Below are 20,104 nucleotides of genomic sequence, written 5' to 3'. Positions count from 1 at the left end.
TGTTATCAGGAGAGAAGTCAGTGCTGCATCTTTTAGCCCAGCACTGACCCTGAAAAGTAATTCTAAGCGAACTTACCAGTATTTTGTATTTCCTACCATAGAAATTCATTGTGTGGTTTTCACCAGAAAAGTATCGGTGTCGATTATTCAAACGTACAAAAATTCCTATAAAATCAACAGAACTACGAATTCTGATTTACTCACCTGTTATCAGGAGTGACCTCAGTGCTGCTTCTTTGAGCCCAGTAGTGATCCTGAAAAGTAATTCTAACCGTACTTACCACTAACTTGTATTTCCTTCCATAGGAATCCATTGTGTGGTTTTCACCAGAAAAGTGTCTGTCTATTTTCACAAACTAAAAATATTCCTTAAAAAATGCCTGTATGACTTAAACGCATTATTTCGACTGTTTACAGGAGATGCACCCGTGCTGGATCCAGGATCCACCACTGAGTAAGAAAAAGTAACGTTAACACTACTTACCTGATAAGTGAATTTCCTCCCATAGGATAACATGGGTGGTTCTATGTGAAAAAGTTTTGAAGTGCCAACTTTTAAAATCCAATAATATTCCTTAAAAATCACTACTGTAACCAAAACGTTTTTACTCAACTGTTTACAGGAGATATCCCAGGACTGAATCTAGGATCTAGTCATGTGGTTAGAAAAGTAATCCAAAAAGTAACTAATTGCATTTAACTAGAAATTCACATTGAGCTCAATGTTTCATTGTGTCTGAAATTGTGTTGCGCATTACAACTGTAACTCTGTACTTAAAAGTCTATTGCCTATTTGCAAAGTATTTAAACTAAAGTAATTCATTCTGAGAAAGTATATTTTGTAATGTAATGTATAATGTAATTATAATGTAATTTAAAAAATAAAATGTCTAAAAATAAATAGTTTAAAAAAATGTAGTAAATCAGTATAAAAAATAAATATAAGAATTAATACATTTAAAAATTGTCATTTACAAAACCTTTGAAATTCACTGAAAAAACCATATGTTTCAGACATTTTATAGTTAGGAATTAGCATTTAAAAAACCTTTGAAATTCACTGAAAAACCATAGGTTTTAGGGGTGTTATAGTTAGTTGGACATTTCACTCATACAAAACCATTGAAATTTCCCCGTTATAGTTAGTTGTACTATAACTATAACTATAACTCGCACGCCCACAATCCACTGCTGATGATGTCACATATTACATCATTCATGACATGGTCAGTGACATCACTAATGACATCTCAAATGACATCACTGATGACATCATCCAGTGGGCAAAAGTAACCATTACCCCCATCTGCCACAGGTCTCCCACGGTGGATATACCTATTTGGTCCCAGTTGTGGAAACCCTTGGTGTTGCCCAGCATACCGAGCTGTTTTGTGCCCCATAATGGCGTCGCTAGTGTCACTACATCGTTCCATCCTAAGGCTCTCTGTGCCTCAAACCATATACGTAATGCAGCCTCTCTCTGTTTTAATGCATTTATACATGGAAAAGCCTTATAGCCTGCTAAGACTGGCCAGGTTACCCCTTCGTTACTGAGAGAGCCCAGTCGTACATTTTGAAGTGTATGTGGAACTGCCTTGGAACCAATTGTGATGCTCCTGGTAAGATAATGGTATTGCTAAATACTCATAAGATCTATATGCTACTCATGCAGCAGCTTCATCATACGCACTCAGCAGGTCTATACTCCCCCTTTCACATCCCCTGCCAGACCACTCAAGTGGGGAGTTCCTCAGGGCTCTTCCCTAAGCCCACTCCTCTTTAATGTCTATTACACACCGCTTGCTGAAATGATTGCTCAGGCTGGAGTTAAAACCACTTCCTATGCGGACGATATCCAGCTCCTTTTCACCTTCAAAGAGCCCACTGCCAAGGCATTCGATCTACTGAAAACCTGCCTCAGGAACATATCAAGATGGATGGACTCAAATTCCCTCAAGCTTAATGCGGGGAAAACAGAGGTCCTGTTTTTTAACCGCATGCGCGCTAGCGGTTTTTCCGCTGCGCGCTGCGATTTCAAAAACCCCGCGTTACATGACGAGCCCAGCTCGTCATCAGCGTAGGGCACGTTAATCTCATGACGAGCTGGGCTCGTCATGAGCGCCGAAGGGGTTAACACACCATCCCCACTGTCATCCAATCTATGGTGGCCGGACGACTTGAGTCAAGCCCCTGTACCAAAATACTCAGTACGGAACCTCGGGGTTCGCTGGGATAACCAGCTTACCTTCGATGCCCAGGTGCAAACTGTAGCAGGATCCTGTTTTGCAAAGATCAGAACAATAAAAAGACTCATTACTTATCTGCTCATTGACTGTCGAAAAACAGTGGTTCACAACCTGATAACCTCCCATCTCGATTATGCCAATGCACTGTATGTAGGCATTACGGCCGGTCTGTGTAACAGACTCCAGGCGGTTCAGAATGCGGCGGCTCGTTTGGTGGAGGGCATTCCTCCCAGACATCATATTACCCTGCATCTCCGTATACTGCACTGGCTGCCCATAAATAAAAGATGTCAATTTAAAGCCATGACATTGGCATACAGGGCTACGCAGGGCATAGGCCCGGTTTATCTTAAAACCTGCTTACGTCCCTATCACAACGCCAGATCACTGCGCTCAAATTCCCAGCTTCTCCTAGTCACTCCTAGGTTTAAGAGAACCCGAAAGGGAGGGAAAACTTTTGAAGTTTGCGCCTCTCAGCAATGGAATAGGCTCCCTTTATCCCTCCGAGCCTGTCAATCTGAATCTCTATTCCGCAAGGCCCTCAAAACCCATCTTTTTGATCTATAATCTGTTTCATGTGCCCATAGCTTCCAGATTCATTAGCGCCGGGACGCCCCGTTGGGGCAGCTACGCGCTTTACAAAATACACAAATAAATAAAATAAAAAAGAGGCCTTGGGTGATGGGGTCCCAAGCGCCTTAAGAGACAAGGGGAGGGGGGGCAGCATGCCCTCCTCCTATTAAAAAAAAAATAGACCCTCGGTAGATAGGGTCATCAGGGCCTGGTGAGCCTTGGGGAGGTGGGCCATTTGTCCCCTCTCCACTTTAAAATATACAAGTCCCTGGGGATAGGGTCCCCGAAGCCTAATGTGGCTCAGAGAGGGGGTATGTGGGAAATGTTTACAGTAGTACATTTACACTCTTGAATTCTGTCTTAGATATCTCCAGTGTCTGCGTTTATAGGTTGACGACCTGAAGGCTTACACTTTGGTGTAAATCTACACTTTGAAATGGTGAGTAGTGAAAGAGTGTAGTCTTACTCCTGGGAGCTTAAGCACATTTACAGATTAGTAAATATGCACATGTAAATTTACCTTTGTGAATAAGGTCCATGGTCAACTCATGGTACATTAGGTTTTTCTATAGCTCTTAATGCCCTTGTACAGTTGCTTAAAACAATTAAGTATCGCAAGTCTGGGTTTGCCTACAACCACTCTGAGGTCGCTGAGTTATCACCATAGAAAAATATACTTTTTATTTAATACTTTCAGCAACATGGCATCACTTTTTTCCAGTTAACTACTGTTCTTGCTCCTTCAGTGTTTTACGATTAAACTATCTATGTTTGTGAAGGTATTATGTTGGAGCAATCAGTAATATGCAGTGGAAATTGTTATTGATTTTAATAAAGCTTTTAATAATTGTTCAAAAGTAACTACAGTTTGCAAGATTCTAATGCCTTTAACCATTGGTGCTTTCAGCAAATGTGATTCTGTGCTCTGTGTCATTTCTAGTACGTCACTTCTGTATCCAACCTGAAGCACATGAAAGTAACCCCCGAGGGAAATGGCATTTTCGAGCTTGAGCTAGAACTTAAAGATCCCAATTGCAGAATCTTCCTATACAAGGTAAATCAAAGGGCCTTTAAAAGAATCCAACTGTACTTGTGAGGAGACATTTTGCCTATTTTTCCTTGTCACCACTTGAAATCCATGTGAATAACGTTGGTCACTTTTAACGCAGTTCTTTGGAACTTTCCATTGAGAAGGCCTTTCAATAAATCTCATAAAACTGTGATTTGGCACACCAAATCAAATTCATGAAATACCAGTGCCACAACCCAAATGAAAACTCAGATTCAAATGAATACGCTAAGCAAAAGGGTATAAAGTTTTAAAGGTACACTGCATAGATGACTATTAGGAGGGAAATGTATATCTCAAGGCATTTTCACTTGCATTTGTACACACACTAGGCCATTTTGCAAGATGTTGTTTAAAAAAGATCTAAAATTGTAGTTATTTTCATAAAATTGTAGTTATTTTCTTAGCACTGTTATAACTGAAGAAGAACGTTTGTAAGGTTGCTGGACAATAAGAATTTATTTGTAAATTTTGAGGACACATTTGTAAAAGTCCTATCTTATAAAAACGTACCCAAAACTTTTCAGTAAAAGAACACCACATGACTAACGAGTAACTATCCAACATAGTCCACACATATTTGATGACTGTAAATGAAGACAGACTACTTACGTACTTGCCTGTGATAACATCCGGTTGCAGTATTTTGTCTGTGACCAAATTCTCTGCAAAATATGTCCAGAATTCATTGATTTGCTAGAAAAATGCATCTTGTTGAGGATAATGCTTGTCTCTCTTCTTCAGGATGGTGAACTGCTCCGTTATGGATTTGACACAAAGAAAAGTCCTTTTCTACGCCAGATTGGGAAACGCTACATTTTTACTATACTTGATGTGAATCCCCAGGATGTGGGCCGGTACCAGGTGAAGGTGGAGGACGCAGATGTCTTCTCAACTGAACTTGACCTGAATTGTAAGGGCATTGCTAGCAGGAGCATGGATTGTATTCATACAATTGAATCTTTCTTTTCTCAAACTACAAGTGCATTCACCTATAAAAGCTCTAAATGTCCACTCTTCTCTGTTTCTCCCCTCCCTGGTACCACCTCTTGTGAGTTCGAGTCATGAACTTGTAGGGCAGTCTGTTAACCTGAGTGTCATGAGAATTGATCTTCCTTTGAAGGCTATTAAAGAGGTTGATGGTCTTGGGGTTATCTGGCCCAAAATATAAAAAGGTCATGGAGAGACCAATAAGAATGTAACATGTATATGCAGCAGAAAAGAAGACATTGTTACCACTGCGCACATTACTGGTCTTGTCTACAGCATTCTGTCCAATTTGAAGATCACAGAAATGGGCCACTAATATGGTGCATGACCTATACCTCACATACAAGTAAGAGGCTCAAGAAAATAAATGAATGTGTGTTGATGAAGGTGTGTGAGAGATATCCAAGTAAATAAGCACATCACTGGAGACAATATTTCATTAGAAAACTACACTGGCTGCTGATATGCTGTTAACAAAATGTTGTTCCCAGAAACTTGGTATTGAATACATACATCTAGCAGATACGGTAAATTCCAAAACTATCATTCAAAATGGCTGCAGCTAGAAAATCTGCATCAAAGAAATTGAGAAAGCAAGGATATATGAAGTTCATTTTCAGTAAAAATCATCTATACAGCACCACCACAATTCATAACCAATATATTAGAACACCAGATAAATACACTTTTACTTTTTGACAGCCAATCTTTTTTGACATTCTGATTTAACAGCACATAAGTGGACAAATGCATCAGTAGAACACTATTTTGGTCAAATAAGAGAGCCAAGATTGGAATGTTTAAAGGTCCATAGCTTTCAGTCTATACTGCATTTTACTGAGCAGGCTCAGTGACTGAGCAGTGGCCAACGCAAAGTACATGATGGGTACTGGGGAAAGGAAAATGGTAATTCTGATCCCTCCGTACATTGTATAATAGATGTCAAGGACAGTTCTTCCAGGTGACAACTTGATGGTTTTCTGGGAGTAAAGGTAGTACCCGCTGCTCCTAGTAGTAAGCGGAGACTTCAGGGCAACAAGACTAATTTACTTTACAAAGAAGATCTTAGTTTGGAAAGGGAAAAATCTGACCTCTTCTAGCTGAAGACCAATGGACATAGATTAGCTGAACAATGCAAGCAAGACAAAACAGCGAAGCAGAGAAAATACTCAAACAAAATGATAAGAACCCCAAACAAGAACCAAGAGGAAACAATCCAAAGCAGGAGGTATTTCAACACAAGTGGTTCTACTCTGGCTCCTTTTCATAGTGTAAATGCAGGAGGAAGATACCTATGACCAGGAAGTACTATTCTTCTGTTATATCTGGACGGTTGTGGGGAAAGAGAAGGGCAAAAAGAAGGAACTCAAGCAGTCCAAAAATCCTGCACTGGATTAGAAAGCAACATGAACTAGACGGGTACTGTTTTACAGAGACGCTGCACAAGCCAGATCAGATTTCAGCTCATAATGTACCAGTTCCTCTAGCGCACCATAGATCAACAGGGCAACAGGAGACGGCCCAGGCCGGTACGTTATTTTCTCAAGCAAGCTCTCTGAAATGCCGATGGAGCTTGGAGCTCAGTAGGAAAGGCTTTGCTGTGCTGCTGTGCGCCTAGGCCCCCACTGAGACCTGATACTCAATCTCCCTCTAGACGTTCTGTGTTTGTTAGGATGTTTCCTGAAAATTGATCTTTCAAGAATCGGAACATTGACAGCTTCAGCTGGCTCCCAGAAATGATCACATGGGTGATCATTAAACCTTCCAGTCTATTAGGAATTTTAATTTCCCTCTTCTAGGGGAGGAATCACATATTTCATTCACTACTAATTCCTGTTGACCGTCAACCAAGGATGGTTGTGGAAATCGTTTCTTATATGAATGAGAAAAGTAAGGTTTCAAAACAAAAACATGAAATGCTCTGTCCGCCGAAATTTCTTCTACTAAAAATAAATCTATAAGATCTTGTTTTGCTTTTCTAGATGCTCCTTCTTTTCTAAGTGCTCTGCTAGGGCTGTTGGTCTACCCTTACTACCCATAAATTATTTGATAGTATTATCAACTACTGCTTAAAGTGCCTACTCTACTCTACAGAGTCTTAACTTATTAAGCGTGGCTTTATAACCTATGACCTGTCCCTTAAAGGAGCGTTGAATGTTTCCCAAACCATGAAATCAGTGACAGTATTGCCATTTATTTAAAAAAAAATCCTTTATGAAGCCCCTCATCTCCTCCAACCAGATCTGATCTGAAAGCAACAAATTATTCAAATGCCACCGTGGTCTCGTTTTTGGCAGTGGGTCTAGTATCGCTGAGAGGGAAACTATTGAATGATCAGGAAAAGAGTTTACACAATCTCCACAGAAAACCATTTCATTGTGCTTGTTATAAGAAAAAAACAAATCAAAAGGTTGTTCCAAATCTATGCAAATGGCAACTATGTTGCAAGGATTCAGGGTGATCCACCCACCAGGGGTTGCTTAACATAAAATCCTGATTCATTAGTTTCATCAAAGCAACTGTTTTTGGCTTCAGCTGTTGCACTGAAAACACACTTTTGGGGTTTTGCAAGTAACTTGTTTAGTTGAAGGAAATAGAGAACTCATTTAACTTGGGAGTCGTGTTCTGTAGCATTATTTGCCAGGGCTTCACAAAGACATAAGGCCATTACCCTCTGATCAAAATATCCAAAAGGGTTTTGGAAGGTTTTCATCCACTCATCACCAGCTTTCACCCTCAATAGATAATAAGGCCCCCTCAAAGTTAATTTTGGAACAATTACAACAACTTCTACCGTTTCCAAGATAACAGCTATTGGGGACAAGCGATATCGATCCTTGGTACTGTTTTAAACCCATTTGGTGTACACAGTTCAGAGGGCCCCATTTAAGGAATCAAAAACAAATTGTCGTGTTGCGGCATTTTGCCGGTCATTGGAGACTGCTGGGCACATACGCGGGACCGGGATACTCACTTCCGGCGGAAGTCGAGTCCCGGTCCAGTCTTTCACTCACAGACCAGGCAAGCGCTTCCGGGGGAAAACGCTTAATACCGCGTTCTCCCGCCAGAACAGCGCTTTGGATTCTGGCAAGATTGAACAGACATTTCCCCGGCTGCTGTCTCGTGCAGCAACAGAGCGCAGGAGCGCTCGACTTGGTTCCGTATTTTGCCACGTTTCCGCCGCGCAGGAGCGCTGCGGTTATCCCTTGCCTCGGACTCTACGCCGCGCAGGAGCGCTTTCCAATTGATCCGAGTTTGCCGCAGTGAAGGAGCGGCTGTCCCCTTCTGGTGTCCCGCGCTGCAGCGCAATTAACCTCTTTCCTTTGTTTCACCTGTAAACCTTTCCCAGCGCAGGAGCGCTTTACCTGAGTTTCTTTGCCAGTTGTGACGCCAGGGATGAACTAACGTGCAAGAAGCGCTATCCTTGGGTTCTGGACACATGCAGGAGCACATTGCCTAGGGGTTATTAAGTGCGCAGGAGCGCAGGACACTTTTGTATTATGCGCAGGAGCGCTATTCATTGGTTTTCTTTCCTTTGGGAGCAACAAGCCATTCATTTGGGTACGGCAGCCTGCATTACACTGGTGAGTTTGTGGGTGAAAGGGCCTTCTGTGTGTGCCAAGAGGTCTGCAATGAAAGGGGGAAGGTGAGGTCTTTCCTTAATGTAATCTCCTTTGTCTTGCAGCTGATTACCAGTTGATGTCATATCCCTGCCCGAACTCCACACAACCCAGGCCTGCTGTTCCTTTCTGGCTCCCTTCCCTGTTCCCATCTCATCCTTACTGTGGTTTACATTCTGCGCGGGTAAGCTGGGTACAGGGGCGGTGGCTCCTGTCGTCTCTGCGGAATCACTTCACAAGAAGAGGTAAGACTTGTGGGGCTCTGACACAAATAAGCTCAAGCAGGAGATTTAGACGTGACTACCAGACCATTCTTCAATTTGTCATCTAAGTAGACCCTCAGTGCTGCTCATTCAAACAGTGACAGAGAAACAATACAAATGAACAATGCCACCGCCACTGGAATTAAATTGATAGTGTGGTGAAAATGTCTGTGTGGAGGAAGTTCTTTTTCACTTTCAGGGTCATCAAATAATTCCAGGAACTCAGGATACTCCTTAGGAAATCAGGATATCCGAGCAATGGATTCTACGTGTCTGTGGATTGACTCAAGAAGGATTCTTGTGGAGAACTAGAATGATATGGAGTACATATCATACAGCATTCTTACCCCAAGAATACAATTGGCTGTCCAGTTGATATATGGGTTATGTTTGGTGAGCCATGATATCAAGATAACCGGTAGCGAGGAATAGAAATAAGGTCAAAACCAATGTACTCATGAAGAGCAGGTATATAACTGGACTACTTCAGTTTGTTCAGTTACTAATCAAGACAAAATTGAGATTCCAGCCACAGCTTCTACTGTGATTAGACTCTCCTTCTTCATAACGGTACAATTACTTTCACCCATTGAATGCTCAGAACAGTTAGAGACTACACAATCAATCAAAACAGATATGGTACAAGAATTCTTATTAAACTTTAGCACTACTCTTAAGAAGATAGAGCAAGCCTGATTAATGGATTGTGGCAGTGTCTGTATTGGGAAAATGGCTCATCACCTTTCCCTGCAGGAAGGGTGAGCACTTAATTTTTCAGAGTTTTTTTTAAAAATTCGATGTCGGGTAGGGCAAGAGTCCAAAGGATTACCTCTTTGTCCACAGTAAAAGCATAAGCCTAGTTTCCTGCAGTGAGTCATTTCCTCTTCAGATAATGTACCCCTAGTTAAACCAATTTGCATTGGCTCTTCCCTGGACTCAACTGCTTTGGGAGCTTGGTCCCTGTGTTGCGAGCTTGGTCTTAGGTTGGTTTATAAACTAGATTCCTGCATTCCATCTTTCTCTTTCGAAGGTGATGATCGATATGAGTGGTTAATTTCAACGGCTCGTGGAAAGTGGGTCAATGGGCTACGCAAGTAGCCTAGCCCTTTAATTCATCTCATAACCCAATCTGAAACAGGGTTAAAAAGCTGAATCTGGCCTTTCAACTTCTTAAGCTAATGCCCTGAACTTAGCTACAAAAGATTGAAGATCTAAGGATACTTGATTAAACTCCAGAATATCCTCCTGGGCAGAAAATGTGTGATCTTGGAGATCAAAAACAGTCCAGAGTTCAGTAATAAAGGCTGCCAAATTACCCAGAAGTGGGCTGCCTTGGACAACAAGAGGAGTGGCCCAAGCAAAGGCTTTTCCAATCATGTTCCTTATTAAGAATCCAACTGTGGATCTTTCAGATCCATAAATATGTAGTTTAAACATGAAATTAATTTGGCACATGGCTAGCAAATCTTTTAATTGCTGAGGATTACTTTTGAACTTTTGTTTAGGGAACCCTGACAATGGATGATCAAGAGATCCTCCTTACAGAACCGTGAACTACTGATGACAGTTGTCAAGATTTGTTTTTTATGATAGCGTCATCCCAGTCGGGGATGGCGTCCCCAGATGCACACAGTGTAGAAAAATTTCCTTTGTACACTTAATGCTTTCAGAATAAAGTTTTATTGAAACATTCAGTTTCTCAAATTGTGATCCTTATTTTTTTCACGTAATTCATAAATGAAAATTACATTTGACCCAATGCATTTCGGGCAATAATGCCCTTCATCAGGGGCATAGCTTCTCTTCCAAACTGTCGGAAGTTTGTTTTCCCAAAGAGTATGTTTTAAATAAATTCAATATGCCATAGGTTCGAAGCTATGGCAGGACCAGCTAACCGCCCGCCGAAATTTCAGAAAGTAGAAAACGGTCTGTGAACTGCTATTGACTTCGTTCACGTGTCAAGCCTGATGGAGGCGCTTTAAATTTTTCAGGTTGACACTCATGCATATTGAATTTATTTAAAACATACTCTTTGGCAAAACAAACTTCCGACAGTTCGGAAGAGAAGCTATGCCCCTGATGAAGGGCATTATTGCCCGAAATGCATTGGGCCAAATGTAATTTTCATTTATGAATTACGTGAAAAAAATAAGGAAATATTTCTACACTGTGTGCATCTGGGGACGCCATCCCCGACTGGGATGACGCTGAAATGTCACCGCTTGAAGTGGGGGTCCCGCAAGGTTCCATCTTAAGCCCCCTTCTGTTTAACATCTTTATGGCCCCCCTGGCGGTGACGGCGGAGTCTTTTGGCGCCCGGATTGTCAGCTATGCTGATGACACCCAGCTCCTCTTTGTAAGTAATGGGGATGGTCAGTTTGATGGTGTCCAGGTCAACGGATGTTTGAGTGCTATTTTTGAGTGGTTTGGATGCCATGGGCTGAAGTGCAACGCCGACAAGTCGGAGCTGCTCTTCTTTGGCTGTACATCTGAACCCGATTGGAAAACCTGGTGGCCGAAAGATATGTCTCCTCCCACTAGCTCGTCTGCGAAAGCCAAAAATCTGGGAGTGGTGATTGACAACAAGCTATCTTTCGGACCACATATTTCATCTCTCACTGGGAAATGTTTTGGCATCCTGCGGATGCTTCGCAAATTTCTCCCCCTAGTCTCTATCCAGCACAGAAAAATTATTGTCCAGGCACTGATCTGCTCCAGGCTGGATTATGCAAACATTCTGTTTTTGGGACTTCCCAAATATCTGGTCAGGCGTTTGCAAATCGCCCAGAATTCTGCAGCCCGAGCCATTTTTGGCCTTCCAAGGAAAGCCAGAGCCACGGATCTTCTCGCCACATTGCATTGGCTTCCAGTTGCAAAAAGGATTTTATTTAAAACACTGACCACGACTTTCAAGGCCTTGCATGGCATAGGCCCCAAATATATCTCCAAACGACTGTCTTGGTATACACCTCTCAGATCTCTCAGATCCTCGTCCTTATCAAAAATGAGTGTCCCCACTATCAAACGGGCAAGAGTAGGAGGACGGTCTTTTCGGCACTTAGCCCCTCATGCATGGAATGATCTTCCAATCTCTTTAAGACAGACTTCCAGTCTTCTGTCTTTCCGTAAGGCCCTTAAGACTTGGCTCTTCCCGTAATCTTTGAGGCTGTTTTTATGTCTGTATGCCCTTTTGGTGTTATGTTTTTCTCCCCATCTTCGGTTGGGAGTCTTCGTCAAAGCGCCGGGATACTCCAGTGGAGTGGCCGTGCGCTATAGAAGTGTATAAATAACATAACATAACATAACATAAGTATCTCTTCACCCTCCAAGGCTCAGAAGGAGGTACTCAGGTAGCACCTAACCACTTTCAATACCGTTTCACTTGGACAAACAAACTTGAGTGCGAGAAGGTTCAGTTCTAATTCACAGTTGTCAAGATTTGAACATGTAGTGTTAAATTACTGGGTCTTGACTTCTGTCAAGAAATTCTATACTTGATCAGTGGCTGGATTCATTTGGCAGTGCAAACTTATCAAGCCTAGTCTCTTATGAGACTTTGTCTGCATTGTCTGTATCGGAGTGTTCAAAATCGGAATTCAGCAGGTTGATTGAGGAGTGAGTTCAGCGTTCCTCAATGGTCTCACTGGACTTTTAAGGCAGTGCCTTGCGATAATTGGTAGCACAGTAGCCATAGCTCCCCAAATGAAGACAAACACTCGCAGAGGTTAAATGTATCCAGATCAGACTTAATGAGAGCATTACCGCTACAGAACCAAATTCTGCACAAACTGCAGGTTTATATACATGTCCTGGAGCTCTCTTTGCACCTCCCCAACCGCCTTATTATTCTGTCTCTATTTCAAAGCTACACTGTATACCTTGTTATGAAATATAACTAATGTGTAAAGGTTGCTTAAGTTTATTCTCAAAGTCTGTTCCTTTATGTGCTTTTCTTGTCCCAGATATGTTGAGGCTACAAGGCAGATGTGTTTCGGCTGAGACTGTGTTCTAGTCAGATTTATGGCCACAGGTTGAGGAAGCCAAGTGTATTCATGAACTGAATGGATTTTGACCAGGTACAGCCAACAGTTGACCTAGTGATCTTTGTTGTGTCTGGGAAAACAAAGGATACATTTTGTTGAACTAGCGCTGGGCAGAAGTACATCACGTAATTTTGCTGTTACATAGTGGAGACTTAGAATAGACATACAAACTACAGTGAAAATAGTAAAACCTTGTGTATTGCCTTTAAACAAGCTGGAGCCTATGTTCTTCCATCTACAAGGGCAGATTTCTTAGGTTGTGACTTGATGGTCTTTTTCGAGTAGAGGTAGGCTTGCCACTCCTAGTGCTAAACTCGGACTCCATGTCAACAAGTCTAGGTTACCCAACTAGGCAGACCTGTGTTTGGAAGTTGAAAAAAATCTGACTAGCAGGAAAAACCCTCCAAGCTGCAGGACATTGAACGTGGACGAGCTGAACCATGGAGTCAATAGAGGACTGCTAATTAGAAACAAATTCTGGAAGCAGAAGCAGTAACCATGAGCAGGCATTCTGAAACTGATGCAACTGGTTGTCTTAAGGGGAGAAATCTATCCAGAGGGTGCTGTGGCTTGCTGTGCAAGATGCTGGATGCAATTTAGGTTCGCTCTGTGGAGCGACACGCTATATTTAACCCACTAGCTATTTCATTCCATTACTGAAGCCCGTGAATGATCCTCGGGCCCCTGCTCCTATTCGTCTTGGCCCTGGCATGACAACAGGAGGTGTTTTACAGCGGTGAATGGGATGGGCCCTGAGTGGACCAACAGCCTGGATGATGCGGCAAAGGGACTTGGCTGGAATGATTCTGATTGCCTGGTCAGCCCCCCACCTGTGTGCCAGGACCATCATGCACTGCACTAGGCTACCATGGCACCGTGAGACTGCTGAAATGGCGTGAGAGGATGGAGATCAAATCGGATCCCATGGTTGATATGTTCAGCGTAATTTGAGGGAAGGAAGCCATTAACTCACAGGGCCTGGAACCTTTGGCTATTTGTTGCGGCTGACCGGAGACCTGGCACATCTATGGTGCTGGCAGTCCTCTGGGGAACTGGAGAAGTCGCGGTCCTCCTTGGAAGACAGATCAGATGGGCATGGAATGCAGACTTGACCTGTTCGAACTGCGCTGGGCTCCCGGAGATGAAGGGCTGTTCTAATATCAGGCCATTTCTTTATGGGGCTGTGTGGCCTGTAATAGCTGGAGTTGTTGGTGGGTGACCCCCTTACTCCTCCTCCTTGGTGACATTTGTGACGGATTGCACTGGCTGGCACTTGTTGATTGAGCTGAGCCCAGATTTGTCCAGAAGGGAATGGGAGGCATGGCTGTGTCCATGAGACTGCGATTGATCCAACTGAAATATTACCATCAGGTATACTACAGTCCAACTTGTCTAGCCAGAATGGGGGTTAGCCTTGATCCCCATTGTTTGAGATGTAGGTAGGAACCTGGCGCATTATATTACACAATCTAAATGATACTGGTGTCAGATACACAGATACACTTGACCCTGTGTCATATTGTTGGCTGGCCCGGCATACCTGATCCAAAGGTGGTGGTCCTGGGCTAGATGGATGAATGGGGTAGTGGACATGCATCGAGACAATTGGTGGTGGGCTTGCTGGTGGCCAAGAGGGACATCCCTTCTTCTAGTATTGGAACAGAGCTCTCCCAGTGTGGGACTGAATCAGGGGTATGGACTGGGATGCCAAAGCAAAGAATTATGTATATAAATCCAAAGGATACCTGCAAAAATATCAGAAAATATAGGGCATATAGTGGTCACTTTCCCAGGATTTGGGCTCTTAATTGATGCTGTGAATGTCAGAATCTGGAGAATTCTATATGTACTTTGTGATAGTGTGATATGATCCCCTGTTGCTGCTATTGGCTGTACTTTTAAATTATTTGTTATGCTTAAATCAATATAAGATAGTTATATTTTTTCCTAGAAAAAAAGGTACCCATTCAATACAAAAATCCTGGACTAGATTGCAAAAGCAACATGGAGATGACACGTGTTGCGTTACAGAGAGCTTGCTCTTGTCAGAACTAATATCAGCCCCTAATGCACAGTGGTGAGATAATTCCCCTAGAACTCCATGGAATAACAGGGAAACAGGAGATGATCCAGTCTGTTGAGTTGATTTAGTTGTCTTCTGCATGCAATGGAGGTCCCGGTAGAGTTGGAGATGCCTTGGTGCCATGGCTGTGTGCCTCGGCCCTCAGGGAGTCATGACAATAGGTTTCCGCCTTCAGGCATATGAGCATAGTCACATCTTATTAACAATGACACACAATAGTTTGTTCTTTCCAAGCTGTCCATTAATCCAATATCTCAACACCAAGTCACCAAATTAAATTAAATTACCTCCCAAGAAGAGGAATCACATGCACAGTAACTACTTGCTTAGATTGTTAGCTTGGTCTCATTACGAAAAGTCCCAATGGGGATGGGTCACCATGACCCCTGTAGATATGGAAGACAATCCTGGCGAGGAGGATGCCTGTCATTATACTTGTTAGCGCAGTATATATAAACACTACGAAATTCATGCCACCTCCCAATTCAAGAACTGGCCCACGTTTTGTTGAAAACAGTGGGTTTGTGATTGTTTTTATATTAATCACTCATGTCCCACCATGACCAACATTTTTTAAACCAATCTTCTCTAGAGGGTGCTCTGTCAGTTTCCCATCTTATCAATATACACAGTTTTGCCACTAAGAGACAAGTTGTGAACCACCTTCTGCAATGTGGAGTTGTACTCTATGTTGGAAACATCGCACAACATAGTGAAGGTGAGTGCCAGTACGAAACTATAATAAGATACATTTTTCATGGTTTCATGAATAGTTGCTCAGAAGAAATTTGTTGCAGACCCCCAAATTTAAACTCTCAACTAGAGGAGGGAAATCTCTCGCAACACTGGGCGCAAAAGCTTGGAATAGACTCCCTCCCAACTTGCGCTTGATCTCTGGAGAGAAGAATTTCCGTAAGGCTCTGAAAACTTGGATTTTCAACCTTTCAGACTCGGCCAGTATGACTCTGGTTTAGACACAGCGTTCTGTTTAGAGGAGATGGATGTGTGAGCTGACTTTTCCGGCCTTCCACCTAGGCTACGGGCTACAAGCGCCAAGATGCTCCCTGGAGTGACAGTCGCGCTATAAAAGTGCATACTTACATTACATTACAAGTGGGTTCATTTTAATCAGGACGATAATATGGATGGAATATTACCTGCTGTTTGTCCACATCTCCAAAGCAGGAAGTAGTTAATGCGGTAGAAGAATTCCAGGGTTCAGTGGGATTCATAGAGTATTAACTTTAGTTGTAACTCTTTCAGGCCCTCCCACTGGTAGTACATTGTATTAGAGCATTCACCATCAGTAAGTTCCCATAAGAGTTGTACTTGCTAGTGTAGTCTTAGTGAATCCATTAGTTCCATAAAGACCATAGACCACCCCTCTAAACTGGTCTCAAGTAATCAAGTAGGGCTGTAGGGGGGATCAGGATGGCCCCTAACTACGTGGTCAAGCCAAAGGGTAATATTCAATGTGTATTTGTTTCTAGTCCTATTTTCGAAATTCCAGACTTTAAAAGTGATTGCCCAAGAGCATGTAACTTGGTTACATAGGAAGATAGGACATGACTATGACCGGGCGGGAGCTGTACGGTCCCCGCTCTGCCATAGCAAACAGCAGTGTCCCGGAGATGGGCACCCTGGGACACTGCAGGAGCCGGCCCTGGGAGGGTGGCGGTCCCCAGGGCCATCAAGGGCTCCAGGAGGGGGGCCATGCATCCCCCCTCCCAACATTTCAAAGCCCTGGGGAGGTGGTGGTCTCCAGGGCCTGGGGGTCTGTACCGGACCCCCAAATTTAAATATAGAGTGCCCCGGGGAGGTGGTGGTCCGTGGGGTGTGTGGGGGGCTCGAGCCCCCCCCACACACATTTTAAAATTAAACAAAAGAGCCTCTGGGTGGTGGCTGTCCCGGGTCTACGGGGACCGCATTCCCCCCACGGTTTTGTATCAAAGCTCCGGGGAGGTGGCAGTCCCCAGGGCAGCGTTGGGGGGATTGGGACTCCCCCATGCATTTTTTGTTTACAGCCCAGGGGAGGAGGTGGTCCATTGTGCCCCCGCATACATTGTAATAAGCCCCGGAGAGGTGGCTGTTTCTGGGGCTGCACGTGCCCCGAGGGCCCCCACTAATATTTTTGGCAATGCCCCAAGGACCTGGCCCACCCAGGGGCCTCAATTAAATGAAGCGCGGGAGCCCACAATTCATTAAAAAAAAAAATTTAGGCAGGATTCACGACCCCAGCGCAAATTTCGCCAAAATCTTTTTTTAAAAATGCTTTTTTTAGGCCGGGGGTCCTTGAAGGACCCTCTGAGCAGGCCTAGGTGGTCAGGGTGTTTCTACCCTCCCCCCTTTTCTTCTTTTTTAATCTTTTTTTCTACTGTTTTCTTGTGACTCGGTTCTACAGAGTCACAAGATGGCTGCCAACACTTCCTGGTTTGGAATGTTGGCAGGACAATTAGAATGAATCTCGTGGTCGGGAGGGGTCGCAAACCCCCCGCGGCCATAGATATCAATATTTTTATTGTTTGATTTTCTCAGCAACTACTGAACGGATTTACACCATTTTCAAAAAGGTCGCTTTCTGAACCAAGCCCTACCTTTTTTTCCAAATTTGGTTTAATTCCGTGCAGCAGTTCGGTCTGTAGCCTTGGCTAAAGTTTCGAATGAAAATTAACATGGTGAAAACACTTTTTGGGACCCTCCTTTTTTCTTATCCCCCGCTTGACGAATCACCCCCAAACTTTCAGGATAGGAGCTGACCTGGATAGACTTTTTTTGAAAGAATTTCACGAAGATTCGTCAAACGACACCAAAATTATTAGCAAATCAATAACTGCTTTTCCTATGGAAAATAGGTTCTAACTATTACTACCTACTGGCGACCACCAGTAGATTATATATATATATATATATATATATATATATATATATATATATATATATATATATATATATATATATATATATATATAATTTGTGTATGTTTTTTAACAATATTAATGTGAAACGATCATTTTTTCGATATTTTTACACTTACAATTCTAAGTATAGAGACACAATATTTTTGCAATCAATATTTTTTTTAATATATTTTTGTATCTTGATATTACTATTTTCGAGATTGTTAGTGATCAAGCTGGTGAAGATATTTTTAATATACATTTGACATTTAAGAATAAAACCCCAGCATGAAGGCTTATGATTGAGTTCTTCATATGACTGGGTCTGCGTCCTTTGACTGAACAAAAAAGCCCCCTACCATCAGTGTTGTATAGATGAGGAGGATTCCAAACAAAATACATTTGAACTAGAATACTTTACAGTTTTAGGTGCACCAGTTTTTAAGAATAATTAGAAATAATTCAGGATTTCAAAGAATTTTGACTGTTGCAAAAATTAAGTTAAATTAGTTACCTGCATTCATGCCAATTTCCTCACCTATCGAGAGACATTATTGACCTGCTTTCAGATTGACTTTTCTGTTTTATTTGCCCCTAGCCATTCCGGTGAGCTTTGTGAGCCAGCTAAAGGAAGCCCGCTGCCAGGAGGGAGGCAGTGCCACCTTCCAATGCACGTTGTCAAGGCCCAGCCAGGAAACTATGTGGGTCTATAAGGATAAAACGTTGGAGTCAAGCAATAAATATGACATTTCCATCTCACCTGATGGCCTGACACACACATTGCAGATGAAAGATGTGCGGCTAATGGACAAAGGATCCTACAAATTTGTATCTGGAATCCGTTCATCTAGTGCCTGGCTAGTGGTGGAAGGTAAGGGCTGCACTTATGATATCCACAAAGTATCTCACTGTAATGTGTTTTGTTTTGAGGTAACTTATCTGTAGAATGGCTTTCTTCAAGGAGTAATAGGTTCATAAGAAAAGAAAGTTACCGTATGGGTTATTTTGTTACCTGTAGTTGTAATAGCTGAAAACAAAAAGAGCGATTTGGTGGTAATAGCTTTGGACATATGGTAGGTGCAGCGGTACTACAAGGTTCATGTTCATATATATTTTTCATGTGATAACTCTAAGCTGCAATATTTTTGTAAATGGGAAATTGATTGAATCATTATGTGTTTCACTTGTGCGATCTCATAGGTGGAACATCGTAGAACATGAAATAGCTCAATAGTTTGACTGCTTTGAACATGGGATATCTCATGACTGTCTGTATACTGCGTTTGAGTAAAATGATCATTCCTAGTTTTATTGTCGCAGGCTCATGATGTATTTCATAGCTCTGATAGCTTTTATCACTCACCACACTGATAACATACTTTATAGTGTAACTCATAATTCTGTCCACTCTTAATTATGAACTTTGGCCATGAGAAAATGAATTGTTTAAATAGGCTTGGGCATGTGGTAGCTCTAGTTATGGATTACCTCTTAATCGTAGATGATGCAGTAACTTTGCAACTTAAAGCTGTAATAGTCTTGGTGATATCTACGCTGGCTTTGTTCAGATCTCTCTACTGGGGTGAATGTATGACATTGATCTGCATTCTGTCCATCAACTGTTGTTTTGCATTTGTCACCCCGAGTGGGATGTGTATGCTCAGACGTGAGTCCCATGCTCTCCACACCATTGGAGTCAAGCTATCCTGGCTGAAGACGGCTGATAGCCAGAAACCGGCCCTAGGATGCTTGATTCCAGTCCAGAAAAGAGATGGCTTGGCAGTTCGGGCTGGACTGTTCCCATGAGGCACAGGGTCAAGGCTGATTTGCATATGGCCATGTCTGAACTGGGGTGTGTGGAGTGCAAAAAAACTATGGATTTAGGCCCAGATCTGTGTACTGGGGTGAATGTATGACATTGATCTGCATTCTGTCCATCAACTGTTGTTTTGCATTTGTCACCCCGAGTGGGATGGGTATGCTCAGACGTGAGTCCCATGCTCTCCACACCACTGGAGTCAAGCTATCCTGGCTGAAGACGGCTGATAGCCAGAAACCGGTCCTAGGATGCTTAATTCCGGTCCAGGAAAGACATGGCTTGGCAGTTTGGGCGGGACTGTTCCCATGAGGCACAGGGTCAAGGCTGATTTGCATATGGCCATATCTGAACTGTGGTGGTGTGGAGTGCAAAAAAACGATGGATTTAGGCCCAGATCTCTGTACTGGGGTGAATGTATGACATTGATCTGCATTCTGACCATCAACTGTTGTTTTGCATTTGTCACCCCGAGTGGGATGGGTATGCTCCGACGTGAGTCCC

At 42.8% G+C, this 20,104-nt stretch overlaps 1 protein-coding gene across 1 annotated transcript in view; it reads left to right on the top strand.

Moving 5' to 3' along the window:
- IGFN1 (immunoglobulin like and fibronectin type III domain containing 1) overlaps nucleotides 1-20,104 on the top strand; it is a 392,344-nt gene that overhangs the window by 95,722 nt on the left and 276,518 nt on the right. Inside the window, exons 8-10 of the mRNA XM_078644199.1 lie at nucleotides 3,760-3,873; nucleotides 4,633-4,801; nucleotides 18,383-18,655. Coding sequence (XP_078500325.1) covers nucleotides 3,760-3,873; nucleotides 4,633-4,801; nucleotides 18,383-18,655 — 556 coding nt within the window. The remainder of the gene's footprint in view (nucleotides 1-3,759; nucleotides 3,874-4,632; nucleotides 4,802-18,382; nucleotides 18,656-20,104) is intronic.

This window comes from Lissotriton helveticus, chromosome 5_1 (assembly GCF_964261635.1).
Source record: "Lissotriton helveticus chromosome 5_1, aLisHel1.1, whole genome shotgun sequence".
NCBI lineage: Eukaryota > Metazoa > Chordata > Amphibia > Caudata > Salamandridae > Lissotriton > Lissotriton helveticus.
This window is presented reverse-complemented; position numbering and strand designations above follow the sequence as displayed.